Source organism: Taurulus bubalis (genome assembly GCF_910589615.1).
Source record: "Taurulus bubalis genome assembly, chromosome: 2".
NCBI lineage: Eukaryota > Metazoa > Chordata > Actinopteri > Perciformes > Cottidae > Taurulus > Taurulus bubalis.
Genome location: NC_136590.1, coordinates 2051721 through 2071361, shown reverse-complemented (window position 1 = coordinate 2071361; position 19641 = coordinate 2051721). Strand labels below are relative to the sequence as shown.

Genomic DNA, 19641 nt, shown 5'->3' with positions numbered 1-19641 from the left:
ATAGCAGCGCTCTCCCTTTAATCATTGTCAATGCAACAGCCGAGATGAGTGATTAATTTAAATTCGTTTTAAAACTCATAAATTTTACAGCAAACAAAACATTTTCCTCACACATCCTTCACGTCATGTCAGAGAAATAGACACAGTGATCCAGGAAGGAGAAGAAGCTGTAAACAAACACAAAGCTAAGCTGTGTTCAGGGGATGCATAGACGCACAATGAGACGGCACGTTACACTTCTTGTGACTTTGCTGGTTGTTGCAGGGCGTCTCCGCTGGAATACCTTCTTTCCGTCTGACGTTAGCTAAGCAAAGACGTGCACAACACCCCGCCTCCAGCTCCACACGTTAGCTTTCATCACATTTCTTTTCCTCTGTGCTCAAAACAAAATCAGCAATCGTACAAACGTTCACGTCTCAAGACCTAAAAACTCCCTAACACTTTGTGGAATACATTCAGGAACATTCACGTTGAGTGAAAGAAGCAGTTGCCAAACAAAAGTGAAAAAAAAACCCAACATGAAACATATAACACAATAGTTATTTATGAATTCATCATACAGTTATCATATGTTACAACAAACGCGTCACTAGTCTCTAGCAGTCCGGCTCCCTTCCAGGGTGATGAGTTATTATAGTTTCTCCTTGGAGGGGATCCAGATATAGGGTCCTGAATGTTCCTCTATCACCTGTTTGCAGTGGCTATAAATGTCCTCTAAGGTGTCTCCTTGAACCAGGGCTGCAAAGCAAAGGGAACTCTTTACGTACTGTGGAACTGTGTATAGAACAGGTGCGTCACATTCACATCATTACAGTCACTGTCAAACGTCTAAAGCCCTGATGTGGGTCAAAGATGTCTATTGACAGAATTAAAGGCCCTGCTGACACTAATTAGCACTGTGGCAGTCTGAAGTTTCTACAGGCTAAAACTTAGCGATGATGACATGTCTATGATGCATTATGCACCCATTCATAATGCTTTATAATCCGCTTATAGCACTGTATAATTATAAATCATAACACATATCTATGTCAATGGCCAAAGCTTTTGTTTGTTGGAACTGCTCAAAATGCTTAATAATGTGTTTTGATTATTGCTAATAACTCTAATTATACAGTGTTATAAGCATTATAGCATTTTAAATATGTCTATAATGCATTATACAAATGGACTTCATAGAAAGAGTTACTGAAATATTCTATTATTACATAACAAAGGACACTTTAACACATTATTCCGTGTGTGTGTGTGTGTGTGTGTGTGTGTGTGTGTGTGTGTGTGTGTGTGTGTGTGTGTGTGTGTGTGTGTGTGTGTCAATAGAAGCAGAAACAGACATGTTGACATGTGCTGTAATCTGAACCCAAATCTGATTAAATTAATTTAATTGTGTTACTGACAGGTCTAGATGGGGCTCAGAGAGAATCTCTATGATGATCTGGGTCTTTCTCAGAGCCTTTAATCAAAGCATGGCTTCCTCTGCATTAGTGCTTATATTAATATCATACCTGTGAAGAATTCACCAAACTCCTGCTCCAGCTTCATCGCCCTGTCAAACGTCTTCTTGGCTTGTTCCTCTGTCAGTCTCTTATTCATGTCCCTGTAGAGGCACAAAGGACACACGTGGTTCTGTCTCTGACTTGTATTTGACAACTGTGACGACCCCTGCTGTTATCCAGCGGAGTCTTTGTATTTCAATGCATTGCAGTGTATTGTTGGGCAGGGTGTTGATGCGCATACAAAAAATAATGTCCCAAGTCATTTTTTCAGGTTTTTCAGAAAACACAAAAAACTTGACCAAATGTAATCGGGGTGCACAACAGGCATACTGTAATACCGGTCAAATTATGTTATGATTACTAATATTATGTTCCAGTGAGATTTCCATTGACAAAAATGCTTGCAAAAATGCTAACTAAACTGCCCTCTTGAAAAGCTTGTAAAATGGCCTAAGTCACATTGTGTTTTGACTTTGACTGCTAACTAAATTGCTAGCTTGAATGCTAGCTTTAAACTGCCCTCTTGAAAAGCTTATAAATTTGCCTAAGTCACATTGTCTTTTGACTTTGACTAACTAAATTGCTAGCTTAAATGCTAGCTTCAAACTGCCATCTTGAAAAGCTTGTAAATTTGCCTAAGTCACATTGTCTTTTGACTTGGACTGCTAACTAAATTGCTAGCTTAAATGCTAGCTTCAAATTGCCATCTTAAAAGCTTATAAATTTGCCTAAGTCACATTGTCTTTTGACTTAGGCAAAATAAAATGTCCTAAGTCACACTCTTGACATAGAGTTATACTACAGGGGTAGACAGCGGCGGACCGTGCATTTTATACCTCGGCCTGCTGTCTGATATCGTTTACATAAATACGAGCATGACGGGATGCGGTTCGACTTCTTTGTCCTCCTCTGGCCTTGTGCACAACTAGAGGTCAGCTATATGGCTAGGTAGGGTCACGATCCACTCATCACGATTATTATTCAAGACTATTTGGTAAGTTACTGAAAAGTACAACCAAACAAATTTCCATATGTGAAGAATAAGGTAACAAAACACCTCACTCAAATGGAACACACGTCTCTGATTTATATATTTGTCCAAATATTCATCAAGTACTTTACCAAATCCACATGAAGCACACACTCTTCACATCACATCAATTAGATCCAGTACTCGGCAACAAATATGAGCGTTAGCTAGCAAACAATATAGCACTTAATAGGATACTTATGACTCCTCACACATCCTACTGAGGGGAGCTACTTCAGATCACTTCCAGCTAGCTTCACTGAGAACAATGAGGATCAGTTAGAAGTGAATGTTCTCTGGTCTCAGCTAAAACCACGACACACAATACGTTAGCAAGCATGTTAGCGTGCCGTGTACTAGCGAGACGGTTTGTAATTGCCGGTGGCGCCAACGTTATCTTCACTCCATGTGTGGAGGGCCTGGGCCTTTCCAACCTCCACCAACAGCTAAACAGTGATTCTATCTGGGGGTGTTCCCTCTAAAACCCTGACTTTACTTTCACCCTTTATTGGTTTTGGGGAGATTGTTACAGCGCTAACTGCGCTAACGCACTGTAAACACTGTAGCATAGACCTGCATCTGATAGAATGAGCGCTGTAGCACGATACTAACAGTCTCTATGTAAAGGAAGATCGTGGAGACGTTTTAATCATTCACAAATTAATACAACGTCATATCACACACCCCTCCATACAACACACAACCTCATCCATCCTGCACACCTTACGCTACTGATCTCACTGATACTCATACACACATGTATGTATTACATGTGTATTTATACATTAAAAATGGGAGACTTGAATTACGTCTATAATATAAATAATGCAAAACAAAGTGTAAAGTAAACAAGCTGGTGTAAGACAGAATTATTATCAAAGGGAAACAAATGAATACTCACATTAATGAATCAATGGACTTAGGTTTTATGAAGATGGCGATGGGATAGAGTTGTGCTACTTGTAGTCGTTTGATGGCGTTCCCAGACACATCCAGAATGCAGTGTTTCCCCTGAGACAGAGGCATGTATTTACAACAGATGTACAACAAACAGCAAGGCTTCACTAGGCACACTTTAAAAAATATCCTGTTCGAAACGGCATCCTGTAAAAGATACTAGATCTTTTCTTATGCTCTGGTTGAAATTATGACCTTTGTGTTGTTAGGGTCGGTTTTGACCCAGTAATAAAAATATGATTTGCTTGATTGGTTGTTGTTTTGACCTTGCAAATCTATATTTTGTGTTATGACTTGTTCTGCTTTTATTTTTTGTGTTTGTATTAAAGTTATATTGCTAAAAAAAAAATGTTTTAGCCTTTTTCTTGAAGTAAATATACATGGGTCGAAATTGACCCGTAACACCAAAGATGTTACTATAGTTAATAATATTAAAATGAAAAAATAAATAAAACTAATTTATTTAAGAGATGTGTTCTAATACCCCTCAGTAATAGTCAGGTAACACAACAACCTTTTATTTATTTATATGATTCTCTTGAGGTTTATTTTTTTACCATTTCTTTAATTGAAATGGAGGTATCCTGACAAAGAAAAGGCCCAGAGGCCCACAACAAAAATATTAAAACATACAACAATATTTTCATGGCTAAGGAAGCCTAACAAGGTCACCAAGAGATGAGAAACACATTAAATGACAGATAATTGTTTTTAGTGTATTTTACAGCTGATTTAAGACGTGGGTAAAACCGACCCGTTAGCACAAGAGATGCTAACGGAAAGCTAACACAAGAGATGCTAACGGAAAGATAACACAAGAGATGCTAACGGAAAGATAACACAAGAGATGCTAACGGAAAGATAACACAAGAGATGCTAACGGAAAGCTAACACAAGAGATGCTAACAGAAAGCTAACACAAGAGATGCTAACGGAAAGATAACACAAGAGATGCTAACGGAAAGATAACCCAAGAGATGCTAACGGAAAGATAACACCAGAGATGCTAACGGAAAGATAACGCAAGAGATGCTAACGGAAAGATAACTCAAGAGATGCTAACAGAAAGATAACACAAGAGATGCTAACAGAAAGATAACCCAAGAGATGCTAACGGAAAGATAATACAAGATATGCTAACAGAAAGCTAACACAAGAGATGCTAACATAAAGATAACACCAGAGATGCTAACGGAAAGATAACACAAGAGATGCTAACGGAAAGATAACCCAGTAGATGCTAACAGAAAGCTAACACAAGAGATGCTAACGGAAAGATAATACAAGATATGCTAACAGAAAGCTAACACAAGAGATGCTAACATAAAGATAACACCAGAGATGCTAACGGAAAGATAACACAAGAGATGCTAACGGAAAGATAATACAAGATATGCTAACAGAAAGCTAACACAAGAGATGCTAACATAAAGATAACACCAGAGATGCTAACGGAAAGATAACACAAGAGATGCTAACAGAAAGATAACCCAGTAGATGCTAACAGAAAGATAACACAAGAGATGCTAACAGAAAGCTAACACAAGAGGAAGGGTAAACAGGTCTCACCCTTTCAGCAACATATTTCACAGACTGGACACTGGTTCCATAGAGGTTGTCATTGTACTGCCCCGCCTCAATGAACTTGTGCTCCTGGATGTCCTTCTCCATCTGCTCTCTGGACATCACAAAGTGGTAGTCTCGCCCGTCCACCTCGTAGTCCCTCTTCTGCCGAGTGGTATCTTTGGTGCAAGGAGGACAGTAAGCTCTTCATAAGGTAGAAACTATGAAGCCACAAGGAGACCAGTGGATGCGAGTGGAGGTCTTTTAACCCCCGCTCATCTACAGCAGGGCAGGCTGCCTTCAAATGAGATCATGTTTACCGTGTTTTTGATAAGGTTCACATGAACACCTCTTGTTGTATCATAATTCACAAGTTGGGACGTGTTTCTGACGTAGTGAGAAATGACGGCGGCCAAGGAAGTTCATTTCTAGTTGCATAATTTCCATCATCACACTACCTGCTAGCCAGCTTGCTAACGTTTTAGCTTCTGGCTTCTCGGCATCCATAGTCACCTTAATATTGCCGTTGCCTAGCAGCCGTGCTCTCACGACTTCACCACTTGAACGCCAAACAGATTATGTGCATGACTTCTCATATCAAAACCACGAGCTCATTTGAAGGCAGCAAGTGCCCCGCATTCCACTCTATCAGGGTATTTTTCACTATAGACCAGTGGTTCTCAAACTGTGGGGCGCGACCCTCTAGTGGGACGCGGAGGTATTATAGGTGGGGTGCGAGGGGGAGATTTCTTTTCTTTTTTCTTTTTTTTTATAATCCTTTATTAATCCCAGAGTGGGGGAATTATTCTCTGCATATCCGCACTCATTTAGTTCTGTTTGGCACAAGTTGAACGGTATTGTTATTTTCTTATATTCAGTGATTTTGAAAAGTGAAAATTCAAGATGTTGAGTCTTACATGGTGTAGGAGAAACAGAACTGGACAAAAACATCATAGTTTTATGTAATGATTAAACAAAATCAAATGATCAAATTCAAGAATTGTACCTGTAAATAAGCATTTAAATAAGAATTGTAAGTGATTTTTGGTTCATTGCAGCCACAATACGCAATTTGTCTGCCAAATATTTGTTATTTTTTGCACAGATGGAACTTTGAATTGTTCTAACAAAGTGATCGCACATGTTGTTATTTTTTGTCTGATGGAGAATTCTGGTTTACTTGAATGTGATTTCAATTTTCTTTATTCTATTATTTGAAAAAGCACGGTCGGAGGAGTCACAAAAGGTTATTTCAATAAAAATTCAGCATGGACTATTTTGTGAGGATTTTGGTGGGGCGTGAACATCTTTCTCCCAAAGTGGGGCGTTACAGAAAAAGTTTGAGAACCTCTGCTATAGACAATGAATACACACCTAGTGTGTGTGTGTGTGTGTGTGTGTGTTAGAATATGTTTGCACTGATTCTCTGTATTACTGCACCAGCCTGTGCCCTGTTATCTGTCCATTGCACCGATTATCTTCATTGAACTTTTGCACATCCACTGATCAATATTTTTGAACAATCTGTCTATTCTGTACATATTTGTTATTTTTGTACGGTATCTTTTTAATTATTTGTATGGCAATATTCCTATTCTATATTTATGTTCTTGACTCTAGCAGTATTATTGCATGTATTTTTATATAATTCATATGTTTATTGTACAACACCAAGTATACTTGGCAATAAACCCTGTTCTGATTCTGATATTTTTATTATTTGTATTAAATTGTGTATAAAATGTGATGCATAAATAACATTTGAATTGACCCCTTGTTGTAATGACCACAAACGATGGTGGATCCTCACGTTCACCTTTAAAGATATCCACTCTCATCAATCAGAGCTTGTCGTGAAATTTGCACAAGTGAGCAAACGGTACATGACACCTTGTCACAGGTGTCTTTTTACTTTGCTACGTCATGAACTAGATGAACACAAAGGGAAAGTGGGTGGATTCTCCACTGAAAATAAGTAATTCCTTGTTGAAATTCAATGTGCTAGAACACCTTTGAACACATTTCACTGGATATCTTTAAAGACAAGAAAGTGGCTGATCATTTATTATTCTATAAAGGTACTATGTGTACTATGATCTGACTCAAACACACACACATATATAAAACACAAATTGTACACGACAGTAATTCCAAAAAGATGAAAGGAGGTATTTATTGGAGCAAACTACTTCAAGACTCACTCTCTACACACAGGGATGAAGGGATGAACTGAGCTCATCCACTCACTCACCTTGGTGCCCTGAACAGTTAGCAGCTGTACACGGTTTGAAAGATATATTGAAATAAAAGAGATGAGTAAATCAAAACGTGCAAAAGGAAAATGATGGAGAACACATGACATGCAGAGAGGAGTCAGCTGTTCTCTTTAGGATGGAGTGAACTGGGGTCACACACACACACACACACACACACACACACACACACACACAGTCCATCTTTATCCCTATGGCAGCGGTACATGAAGCTATGAGCAGCTTTCTCTTACAAAACACATATTTACATCCACAGTTAACCCAAACAGTAAAATCATGGTTTGAAAGAAACTCCACATATGATCATGGTCATTTCAGGAAATACTTACGTGGCACACAAGAGCCAAACTTGTCTGGGAATTCTGATATCAGATCATCGTTGATCCTGTCCTTCATCGGCCCCAGGATGATGATGGGTCTGGCATAATTAACTTCAGAGGAAACAAAGACGTTTTAAAAAGACAGCGCTGATTGTTTGTGATGCATGAAAGTAAACCTCATGTGTCGTGTCGGGCTTCACTTCCTGTTTGTGTGCAAAGATGCATTACACTACTGTGTTTATGTGTGTATTCATACAACATGAATTACATGTATGGATAGCATGATATGGACAATAGTGGGAGCAAGGTCTGTCCCAGCACACAGCACCATATCTTAAATAAGCAAACTGTTCTATATTAATTCACGTGATCGTATCCCCAAAATTTAACTTAAAAGTTAGTTTTAACTCTGCCGGTGTTCTGGATTAAAATCAAGGCAGAATATCCTTCAATCGCCAAAAAGCTCTGAGAACCTGACTCCATTTCAACATCCTGTCTTTGTGAAGGTTTAAGTTAAGCAGTAGACTGGACAAAAGGTTTAAGTTAAGCAGTAGACTGGACTAAAGGTTTAAGTTACAGAGTAGACTGGACTAAAGGTTTAAGTTACGGAGTAGACTGGACTAAAGGTTTACGTTACGGAGTAGACTGGACTAAAGGTTTAAGTTACGGAGTAGACTGGACTAAAGGTTTAAGTTACGGAGTAGACTGGACTAAAGGTTTAAGTTACAGAGTAGACTGGACTAAAGGTTTAAGTTACAGAGTAGACTGGACTAAAGGTTTAAGTTAAGCAGTAGACTGGACTAAAGGTTTATGTTACGGAGTAGACTGGACTAAAGGTTTAAGTTACGGAGTAGACTGGACTAAAGGTCTAAGTTACGGAGTAGACTGGACTAAAGGTTTAAGTTACAGAGTAGACTGGACTAAAGGTTTAAGTTAAGCAGTAGACTGGACTAAAGGTTTAAGTTACGGAGTAGACTGGACTAAAGGTCTAAGTTAAGCAGTAGACTGGACTAAAGGTTTAAGTTAAGCAGTAGACTGGACTAAAGGTTTAAGTTAAGCAGTAGACTGGACTAAAGGTCTAAGTTACGGAGTAGACTGGACTAAAGGTTTAAGTTACGGAGTAGACTGGACTAAAGGTCTAAGTTACGGAGTAGACTGGACTAAAGGTTTAAGTTACAGAGTAGACTGGACTAAAGGTTTAAGTTAAGCAGTAGACTGGACTAAAGGTTTACGTTACGGAGTAGACTGGACTAAAGGTTTAAGTTACAGAGTAGACTGGACTAAAGGTTTAAGTTACGGAGTAGACTGGACTAAAGGTTTAAGTTACAGAGTAGACTGTACAAAAGGTTTAAGTTAAGGAGTAGACTGGACTAAAGGTTTAAGTTACAGAGTAGACTGTACAAAAGGTTTAAGTTAAGGAGTAGACTGGACTAAAGGTTTAAGTTAAGGAGTAGACTGGACTAAAGGTTTAAGTTACGGAGTAGACTGGACTAAAGGTTTAAGTTACAGAGTAGACTGGACAAAAGGTTTAAGTTAAGGAGTAGACTGGACTAAAGGTTTAAGTTACAGAGTAGACTGGACTAAAGGTTTAAGTTACAGAGTAGACTGGACTAAAGGTTTAAGTTAAGGAGTAGACTGGACTAAAGGTTTAAGTTACAGAGTAGACTGTACAAAAGGTTTAAGTTAAGGAGTAGACTGGACTAAAGGTTTAAGTTAAGGAGTAGACTGGACTAAAGGTTTAAGTTACGGAGTAGACTGGACTAAAGGTTTAAATTACAGAGTAGACTGGACAAAAGGTTTAAGTTAAGGAGTAGACTGGACTAAAGGTTTAAGTTAAGGAGTAGACTGGACTAAAGGTTTAAGTTACAGAGTAGACTGGACTAAAGGTTTAAGTTACAGAGTAGACTGGACTAAAGGTTTAAGTTAAGGAGTAGACTGGACTAAAGGTTTAAGTTACAGAGTAGACTGGACTAAAGGTTTAAGTTAAGCAGTAGACTGGACTAAAGGTTTAAGTTAAGCAGTAGACTGAACTAAAGGTTTAAGTTAAGGAGTAGACTGGACTAAAGGTTTAAGTTAAGCAGTAGACTGGACTAAAGGTTTAAGTTAAGCAGTAGACTGGACTAAAGGTTTAAGTTAAGCAGTAGACTGGACTAAAGGTTTAAGTTAAGCAGTAGACTGGACTAAAGGTTTAAGTTACAGAGTAGACTGGACTAAAGGTTTAAGTTAAGCAGTAGACTGGACTAAAGGTTTAAGTTACAGAGTAGACTGGACTAAAGGTTTAAGTTAAGGAGTAGACTGGACTAAAGGTTTAAGTTACAGAGTAGACTGGACTAAAGGTTTAAGTTAAGCAGTAGACTGGACTAAAGGTTTAAGTTAAGCAGTAGACTGAACTAAAGGTTTAAGTTAAGGAGTAGACTGGACTAAAGGTTTAAGTTAAGCAGTAGACTGGACTAAAGGTTTAAGTTAAGCAGTAGACTGGACTAAAGGTTTAAGTTAAGCAGTAGACTGGACTAAAGGTTTAAGTTAAGCAGTAGACTGGACTAAAGGTTTAAGTTACAGAGTAGACTGGACTAAAGGTTTAAGCTACAGAGTAGACTGGCCTAAAGGCTTAAGTTAAGGAGTAGACTGGACTAAAGGTTTAAGTTACAGAGTAGACTGGACTAAAGGTTTAAGCTACAGAGTAGACTGGACTAAAGGTTTAAGTTAAGGAGTAGACTGGACTAAAGGTTTAAGTTAAGCAGTAGACTGGACTAAAGGTTTAAGTTAAGCAGTAGACTGGACTAAAGGTTTAAGTTAAGCAGTAGACTGGACTAAAGGTTTAAGTTACACAGTAGACTGGACTAAAGGTTTAAGTTACACAGTAGACTGGACTAAAGGTTTAAGTTACAGAGTAGACTGGACTAAAGGTTTAAGTTACAGAGTAGACTGGACTAAAGGTTTAAGTTACAGAGTAGACTGGACTAAAGGTTTAAGTTACAGAGTAGACTGGACTAAAGGCGGACTGAGAGTGAAGACGTGTGGTTCTAGTGTCGAGGCCTCGGTTCAGTAACTTACTTTCTTGCCGCATCACAGGTTCATACGAGAGAATGAAGTCCTCTTGACTTCCTGGCGGCACAGGGAACAAGGCGTGAGGACAACACTCATTATACTGATTAAACTCACATGTTAGCTTTGCTCTTAAACAGTTACCTCAGTGCATGCATTCAGTAAACCATTTGAGTTCTGTGTGATGTCGTTACTTCCAATGGAAAGCTTGATATTAAGTTAGTTGAAAAACACTTGTCAGAAATCATGTTCCACTCATCGAGTAATAGGAGCAGAAATCTCTGAAGCATCCTGAAGTAACCCTGATCAGAACCGCTGTGAGTTTGTGATTCTGGGCTCTACCGAATACATTTGAACTGAATTGAATTAGTGTTTTTCCAACATGAAAGTAAACGTCTTTGTCCTAAATGACTCCAACAGATTAAGGGACAAAACAAACAGACGTCATCGGGACTTTCTCCAACATTCTGCTTCAAACGAACATGCTCACTATTACAAAAACACGTTAGTCGTTCATGCCGGTGTCATGCAGGCATGCATCACACATGATGAACGCTTAAGGAAAGGCGTGGTTAGAGGATGTAACTATATAGACGCAAAGCGGCCAGCATGCCTTTAAGCCATTGATGCCTGTTTTATGTTTTATTTACTTTTAAATTGTTTTATAATTAGAATGTCCTGTCTTAATGTTTGTAATACATGTTTTTACCTGACTGACTGATGAGTCGCCAACTTACTTTCGTTGTATGTTTTTACAATGAAAATAAACTCCCTTACCCTACCTTGCCTTACCCTACCTTACCTTACCCTACCTTACCTTACCCTACCTTGCCTTACCCTACCTTGCCTTACCCTACCCTACCTTACCCTACCATACCCTACCTTACCCTACCTTACCTTACCCTACCATACCCTACCTTACCTTACCCTACCTTACCTTACCCTACCTTACCTTACACTACCTTACCTTACCCTACCTTACCTTACCCTACCTTGCCTTACCTTACCCTACCATACCCTACCTTACCCTACCTTACCTTACCCTACCTTGCCTTACCCTACCATACCCTACCTTACCTTACCCTACCATACCCTACCTTACCTTACCCTACCATACCTTACCCTACCTTGCCTTACCCTACCATACCCTACCTTACCTTACCCTACCATACCTTACCCTACCTTACCTTACCCTACCATACCCTACCTTACCTTACCCTACCTTACCTTACCCTACCATACCCTACCTTACCTTACCCTACCTTACCTTACCCTACCTTACACTACCTTACCTTACCCTACCTTACCTTACCCTACCTTACCTCCCCTTACCCTACCTTACCTTACCCTACCTTACCTTACCCCCCCTTACCTTACCCTACCTTGACGTACCTTACCTTACCCCCCCTTACCTTACCCTACCTTACCCTACCTTACCTTACCCTACCTTACCTTACCCTACCTTACCCTACCCTACCTTACCTCCCCTTAAACGTTTGGGACACAATAATCAGTGTTGGCTTCAACACTCATACCAAATTGTTTGGAACCATGTGACTGTCAGCCATATTAATACAAACACATTATATAGATATAAATAATGTCATACTTTATAGAGAAAGCTAACTTTTAAGTGGATTAATCATGGTAATACAATCAAAGTCAAAAGAATCAATGCTGGTTCACAAAAAGAGAGAAAAAAGGAGGTGAAAGAAAATCCTAACGTGACTTTTGACCGATTGATTCCTGACTTTATTTCTCATGACTATTATTTAAAGCGATGAGATTCATGTCCCCCTCTGTGACGAGCTACTTTGACAGGGCAAGCGGCGTCTTTTCCCGTAAGCAAGACCAATCCAACAGATGCAACATGCAGCAGGCTGCGGAGGGTCGAGTGAACGGAGCCCAGGAATCATTCCTGGACCAACTTACTGAACGTCTTTGTCCCATACCCATCATCACCTATCCCCAGGATGTCCTGTTGGCCGTCCAGAGAGAGCCAGAACAGAAGAGAGAGAGGAAGGAGGACAGCCGCAACGTAAGCAAAGGGTTGGAGGCAGAGAGAGGAGGATCCGTCTCTGTCCAGACACCAAACAGCCAGCAGAGAGCGCCAGTGAGCCGGAAACCATCTCTGATGGGAAACTGGGTCATACCGGATCCAGGGTCCATACACATGTTGACCAGTGGGTTTCATGACTTTTCTATGACTTTTAACCAAATTTAGTGAAGTCTGGGTGTAAACAGTAAAAAGTGAGTAAATGTAGTATTTAAACTAACAATGAGAATACAAAGCATACAGTAAACCTTAAATGACACAAATGAATGAGACAATAGTTTGATTAAAAGAATAAGCATTTATATAGATGCCTGTATGTATGCCTGCTTATATTTTGAGTCTTTCTTTTATAAGCATATTCATTATTTCAAACTCAGCGTAAATGAACGTCATGAACACATGAATATAACACATTTACATGACTTTTACAACACTTTTGGGATTTCAAGGACTTTTCCAGGCCTGGAAGTAACCATTTTAAAACTCCATGACTTTTCCAGGTTCTCCGTGACCCTAACAACCCTGAGTGTCCCCATATGGAGACGTTGACTTGGCTTCTCTCTGCTGACTGATGAGCATCTGAGCCAGAACGTCTCCGACTGTGGTCCAACAGAACGAGACAGAAAACAAAGACAACCGGGATGACGGAGAGAGGAAAACAGCGGCGTCCCCCATCGGCCCTACATGTCACCTACATGTGTGTCTGAGTACTTACGGTCCGAGTCACTGCCATCCTGCTCACCCTCTTTGTTCTTGTAGAATGGGAACTTTCGCGTAAAGATGAAATTCTTTTTAGGTTTGTCATTGAATGACTGTGAAGGGAGAGAAAGCATGGGGCAAACAGGCACATGTGTCACGGTCATGCAGACAGAACCACAGCTGCAAGAAAGTGGGACGTCAAGAAGTTGTGACGGGGAAAACGGATTATGTGTTGAAGGTAGCTTCAATGTAAATTTGTTTTAGCTCTACTATGACGGGCCGTGGATTTTCTACCTGGGCCTTCAGTGGATCAGCTGTGAAAAACTTTGTGATTCTGTTTAGGCCAGCAGAGAAGGCTTAGCAGGCCCCTACACCACTGGTATGTACACAATGGTTTAGATCAAAGTAGGTTGCAAGTTATTTAAGATCCTCATTAAATTGTTGCTGGGTTTCTTTTTTTTAGTTAGACCACTTAGAAAATTTAGCAATTTTGGTTACCGTAAAAGTCTGGTTACAAGCCGCTACTACCTTCGGTCAGTATCCCCGTTAGCGCCCCGCTAACGCCGGCTAGCGCTCCTGTAGCCGGCTAGCGCTCCTGTTAGCACTACTACTAGCGCTAGCAGACGCTAACCATTGAAGGTAGTGGGACCATGAGTGTAGATGTCATAACTTTGTTGGACTGTTGATCTGACAAATGGAGGAGATTTCATGGTATCTCATTTAGCTAAAAAAACTAAATAACATACATTTTCTCAAACAAGTTTGCCAAGACTTTGTGTTGATACTTTAAACTCAGTTCAGGGTTATATAATTGAGACAAAAACTTAACAGAATCTGTCTAACGCTAACAAACAAACGTGTGAGATCATCCGCAGTGTGAGAGTCAAACAGTCTTCTTTACATTGGGGATAATGGTGTCAGTCCAGTACTTCTTGACGTTCCACAGTCAAGTAAAAGTAAAAGCAAGGTGAGAATAAAGTGAGATCATGCTATGAGAGAAGTAACGTAACGGGGTTTAGTCGTAGAAAAGAAGCACACAAACACATGCAGTGAAGTAGGAACTCAAGAGGATGAGACGTGAAGTGATGAATATGATCTTTTAAAGACAAAATACTGCTGACGTGGAATATTCACACAGAGTGAAGCGACGCCACAAACCTACATGTTTATGTTAAGTCTTGTTTATACACTACATGTGTTGGAGAGAGAACATTTTACACTTTGCTATGGTGGTTTTAGCTTTACGTCGTATACATTAAATATGTGTGAAAAGTAAAACGTGGTTATGAAGTATGAAACCTACTGGAGCAGGAGGTGGAAGTGAAATGTAAAAATCAATGACGGAAAATCAGAATAAGCCCAACTCTTATAATTCTTGTTCTTTTTTAGCGGACGCTAGAGAGAAGGCATTCTTTTGTCATTCCATCATTTTAGTTTAATGCAGCTTCTTTGACGTACATGAAGAAACACACACGGGATGAGACTACTGCATGGTAGAAGCAGTGCACACAGAGCCCTACGGTCAGGGTGAAGCTACATCTGAGCCATCGACCAGGTGAGCGGATATAAAGGGCCTCTTCTTACCCCTTTTGAGTCCAATGACCCCGGCCGTGCATTGAACTTCACCGTCTTTAGACGCGCTCGCTCTTTCCTCTCCACCCTGCAAAGCAAAAAGCTTCGTCAGCCATTTACCACTTTCAACTGTGTATGTATAGAGGAACATCAATACCAGATCAATGAGTATGTAGAGGATCATCAATACCAGGTCAATGAGTATGTAGAGGATCATCAATACCAGGTCAATGAGTATGTAGAGGAACATCAATACCAGGTCAATGAGTATGTAGAGGATCATCAATACCAGGTCAATGTGTATGTAGAGGATCATCAATACCAGGTCAATGAGTATGTAGAGGATCATCAATACCAGGTCAATGAGTATGTAGAGGATCATCAATACCAGGTCAATGAGTATGTAGAGGATCATCAATAGTGTCTATTGAAAGCTTGAATTGAAATCTGTAGAAAACTGGTCAGAGCTGTACTCATTGAGCAAAATTATTATGGTTTGTATCACTTACTTTTAATGTTTTTTTACTTACTTTTAATGGTTTGTATTACTTACCGTAGAATTTGTGTTATAAGCCGCTACTTTTTTCCTCAACTTGCGGCTTTAATATAGGTGTGGCTAATTTGTGGATTTTTATGATTCTAAATTTAGCAGCAGTTGCAGAGACATGCTAGCTAGTGAGCGTTAGTTAGCGAGTGTTAGCTAGCACTAGCGAGCTAGCTAGCGACTCGGTAGCAGCAGCAAAAGCGGCTTATAAACCATAAACTTGTATAAGATTAAATACAACTTTTGTTGTTGTATTTAGTAGATGCGGCTAATAAAAGGGTGCGCCTTATAACCCTCAATTTATGGTATTTTTAACGTTTTTTATTACTTATTCTTAATGTGCTGTACTGTAGCTTTGTATTGTGTGTTCTTCTCCCCACATATAAATGTATTGTGTCTTTTATCCTGTGCTGTTTGCTCTTGTTTTATGTTTGTTATGGTCTGTCAAGGGACTACAGATGCACATTAGCTGTAGCTAAAATCTGGTACAGTGCATCAAATGGTGACAATTATGTTTTAACTGTACATGATCCCTTTTAAATAAAGATATTATAATAATAATAATAATAATAATAATAATAATAATAATAATAATAATAATAATAATAATAATAATAAAAATCTGATTTGTTTCCCTGCTGTTTCAATCACGGAGGCACTGTCGCCTCATTGACTGACTGTTCCTCTTTTGGGACAACGATCAATGTTTTTCACGCGAATCATAGACCGACTTGGAGCGATTCCACAACCAGAGGGTTTCTGTCCGCTGCTCACCGTCTCTTGCTGGGGATGACCCCCATCTCCTCGCTGTCCCCGTGTGGCGTGACGCGGCGGGCCTGCCACCACTCGTCATCCGAGGCGTTGATGACGTGGAGGATGTCTCCGTACCTGAAGCTCAGCCCTTGGCTGGGGAGGCCGCTGTCCTTTGACTTCTCATAGTCAAACAGAGCTCTGTTCAGTGGGAAATATGGGGATTAGTAATGCAAAAGATTCCACCATGTGAGCTGTTTTGTAATTGGGTAGTGCTAAAATAAGAAATATGAAAAGGATTCAGCATCACTCTTGTAATGTTGCCTGGAAAGAATCAATTTAGGGCATAAAACGGACGGCTTTTTCAACTGAATTCAGCTGGAACGTCCCAAACGAGGGTAAACTCCCCAAAAGGACCAACCTGACGTAGAGCGATCTCTTCTGATTGGTCCGCAGGGATCCGGACCCAGAGCTCATGCTGTGGTTCATCATCTGTTCCCGCAGGTCGTGGATTTTGGCCTCAAAACGTCCGTACTCTGCAAAACAAGATTAGAGACATATTGAGTCTGAGAGGGAGGGAGAAAAGTGTACTCAAAATAATGTTTTGTATTTCATTTTATATTTTGAGTTTATCACAGTGCACAGTGTAAGTATTTGGATACACACAGTATATATACACCTATAGTCATATTTAAGTTTGTACTATTTCTTTATACTTACACCTCTTAAAATGTTATGTCTAAGTTGGTCAAAAGTAATTTGGCACCATCAATACTCTACAGGAGACCTCTCATGTCAGCGTCTACGTCTACATTATATTTCCTAAAGTCACGTTGCAATATCTAACTGTCTGTGATGGACAACTTGTTGACTGAAAGCCACACTTGACTGACATACAACCAAACAACAATGACACAATAAACACCTGAGCATATATACAGGGTTCATACACATTCTGACCAATGGATTTCATGACTCTTCCCCCAATTTCCATGACTTCAAACCAAATTTCCATGACTTTTCACCAAATTTCCATGACTCTTCACCCAATTTCCATGACTTCAAACCAAATTTCCATGACTTTAAACCAAATTTCCATGACTTTAAACCAAATGTCATGACAAACATTTAGTGAAATCTGGGTGTAAACAGTAAAAAGTGAGTAAATGTAATATTTAAACTAACAATGAGAATACAAAGCATACAGTAAACCTTAAATGACTCAAATGAATGAGACAATAGTTTGATTAAAAGAATAAACATCTACATAGATGCCTGTATGTATGCCTGCTTATATCTCTTTTGAAAGCATATTCATTATTTCAAACTCAGCGTAAATGAACGTCATGAACACATGAATATAACACATTTACATGACTTTTACTAAACCTTTGGGATTTATTTTTTTAAGGACTTTTCCTGGCCTGGAAATAATCATTTTAAAAGTCCATGACTTCTCCAGGTTTTCTATGACCGTAAGAAGCCTGAGTTAAGGGAATAGATAGATGAGGAAATTAAGACACATATCTGAGGTCCTTTGCTACAAAGTTACTCAAAGTGTTTCCAGTCACTGACGCCTGGAGCAGGAAGTGAACGGCTCTTAGCCGAGTGAAGGAGGATGTCAGGATGTGGAAAGCCTTCTGCTGACAGTGAGGTTACTGTGAGGGTGAAAAGCTCATATCTTTAGGCATTGCTGGCTAATCTGTCACTTACAAAGATCAAGCAGTAAAGAAACAAACCAACCACTGACTGCACGTCTGTATTTTAGAAATAAGGGCAAGAAAAGATAAAGCGTAAATAGAGCTGAAAATACTAAATGTGTTTTATTGATATGTTTTCATCAACTCTTTCATGCTTCCTCACCATCCCAGCCCAAGGAAACTGAAATGAAGAAAACTCATCTTATACCTGGAAAATCATCTAATTTCCACGGACATTTCCACAATATTTACTATACACAAATCTTCTTCCTCCAAACGGAGTCTCACATACCTGTCTGCATGTCCACGGTGACGTTACATCCTCCTATATATGCTGCGGTTATAGCGCCTCGTGTCTGCTCTCTACACACCGTCCCTCCTGTGAAGCATGGACACCTCTCATGATCCTACTCATGAGCGGTGCAGGGGCGGAGCCAACGGACGCACCAAACAAGACCAAGACCCAATCCCAAAGTCCCCTAAGCCCTCGAACCCTGAACCCTCAGGGACTTACTGACGCCACGGGAGCCTCCAAGTCCGTGAGGGTGCAGACTGGGATTGAGCCCAAGACTTGTCTGCTCTACCCTTCATATCTGATCACCTTTATATCTGATCACCTTCATATCTGATCACCTTCATATCTGATCACCTTCATGTCTGATCACCTTCATATCTGATCACCTTCATGTCTGATCACCTTCATATCTGATCACCTTCATATCTGATCACCTTTATATCTGATCACCTTCATATCTGATCACCTTCATATCTGATCACCTTCATATCTGATCACCTTCATGTCTGATCACCTTCATATCTGATCACCTTCATATCTGATCACCTTCATATCTGATCACCTTCATGTCTGATCACCTTCATATCTGATCACCTTCATGTCTGATCACCTTCATATCTGATCACCTTCATATCTGATCACCTTCATATCTGATCACCTTCATATCTGATCACGCACAGCTGTTCAATCTGGAGCTGAGACACATGATCAAGTTACTAGTTTTCCAACAATATGAGGAAGTTATTTTCAAGAGTGAACCGTATATACGGTGTAGAAATTAGTCAATATCCAGGATCATTGTCCCGTCCACACCATCTCACACACAACTTATCAATCTACTTGCCAAACACGAAGGTATATGAGTATATATTTGTGTAAATCAATGTTGGCCTCTATTGTTATACAATGTGATGAATCAATAAAGAAACCTGACTGGATCCATGTCAAGCATCGGTACTTTACGGATTTGCAAAGTTTCAGTAGATCTATGGGTGTAATCTCTGGGTCATCATGTGTTTCTGAAGGTCTTTTCACACAGGAGTAGATCCCTATTAGATCAACATAGCACCCTGCTGACCTTGACCACCAGTACATGCTTTACAAAGGAAGACCCATTGCACAGTTCAAATGTACCCCATGGACTATACAGGTGTTACTGTCCAGCATTGCGTACAGAACAGTTTTAGATTAATTAGTTAAGGTAACGCCTCCTTCCATAGACGGCGTTCTTGTTCCTCTGGATCACTGTTGACAGTTACTATTATCTAAGGTATGTAATGACACAAATACTTCATAGAGCCTTTAAACTGAGACGACTGTGTCTGCATGTACCGGTAATAG

General features: G+C 39.8%; 1 protein-coding gene across 2 annotated transcripts in view; it reads right to left on the bottom strand.

The window, feature by feature from the left end:
* Positions 1-558: 558 nt before the first annotated feature.
* dlg2 (discs, large homolog 2) overlaps positions 559-19641 on the bottom strand; it is a gene marked incomplete at its 5' end in the record, with an annotated part of 93144 nt that continues 74061 nt past the window's right edge. The window contains 10 exons of one of the 2 annotated variants that reach the window (XM_079214259.1): positions 559-738; positions 1506-1597; positions 3428-3537; positions 5053-5225; positions 7649-7750; positions 10694-10744; positions 13456-13552; positions 15024-15099; positions 16330-16506; positions 16727-16841. In XM_079214259.1, the coding sequence (XP_079070385.1) occupies positions 632-738; positions 1506-1597; positions 3428-3537; positions 5053-5225; positions 7649-7750; positions 10694-10744; positions 13456-13552; positions 15024-15099; positions 16330-16506; positions 16727-16841 (1100 nt within the window). In that variant the 3' untranslated portion in view covers positions 559-631. Of the gene's footprint in view, positions 739-1505; positions 1598-3427; positions 3538-5052; positions 5226-7648; positions 7751-10693; positions 10745-12616; positions 12663-13455; positions 13553-15023; positions 15100-16329; positions 16507-16726; positions 16842-19641 lie in introns of those variants that run through there. The other variant, XM_079214260.1, reaches the window with a different exon arrangement.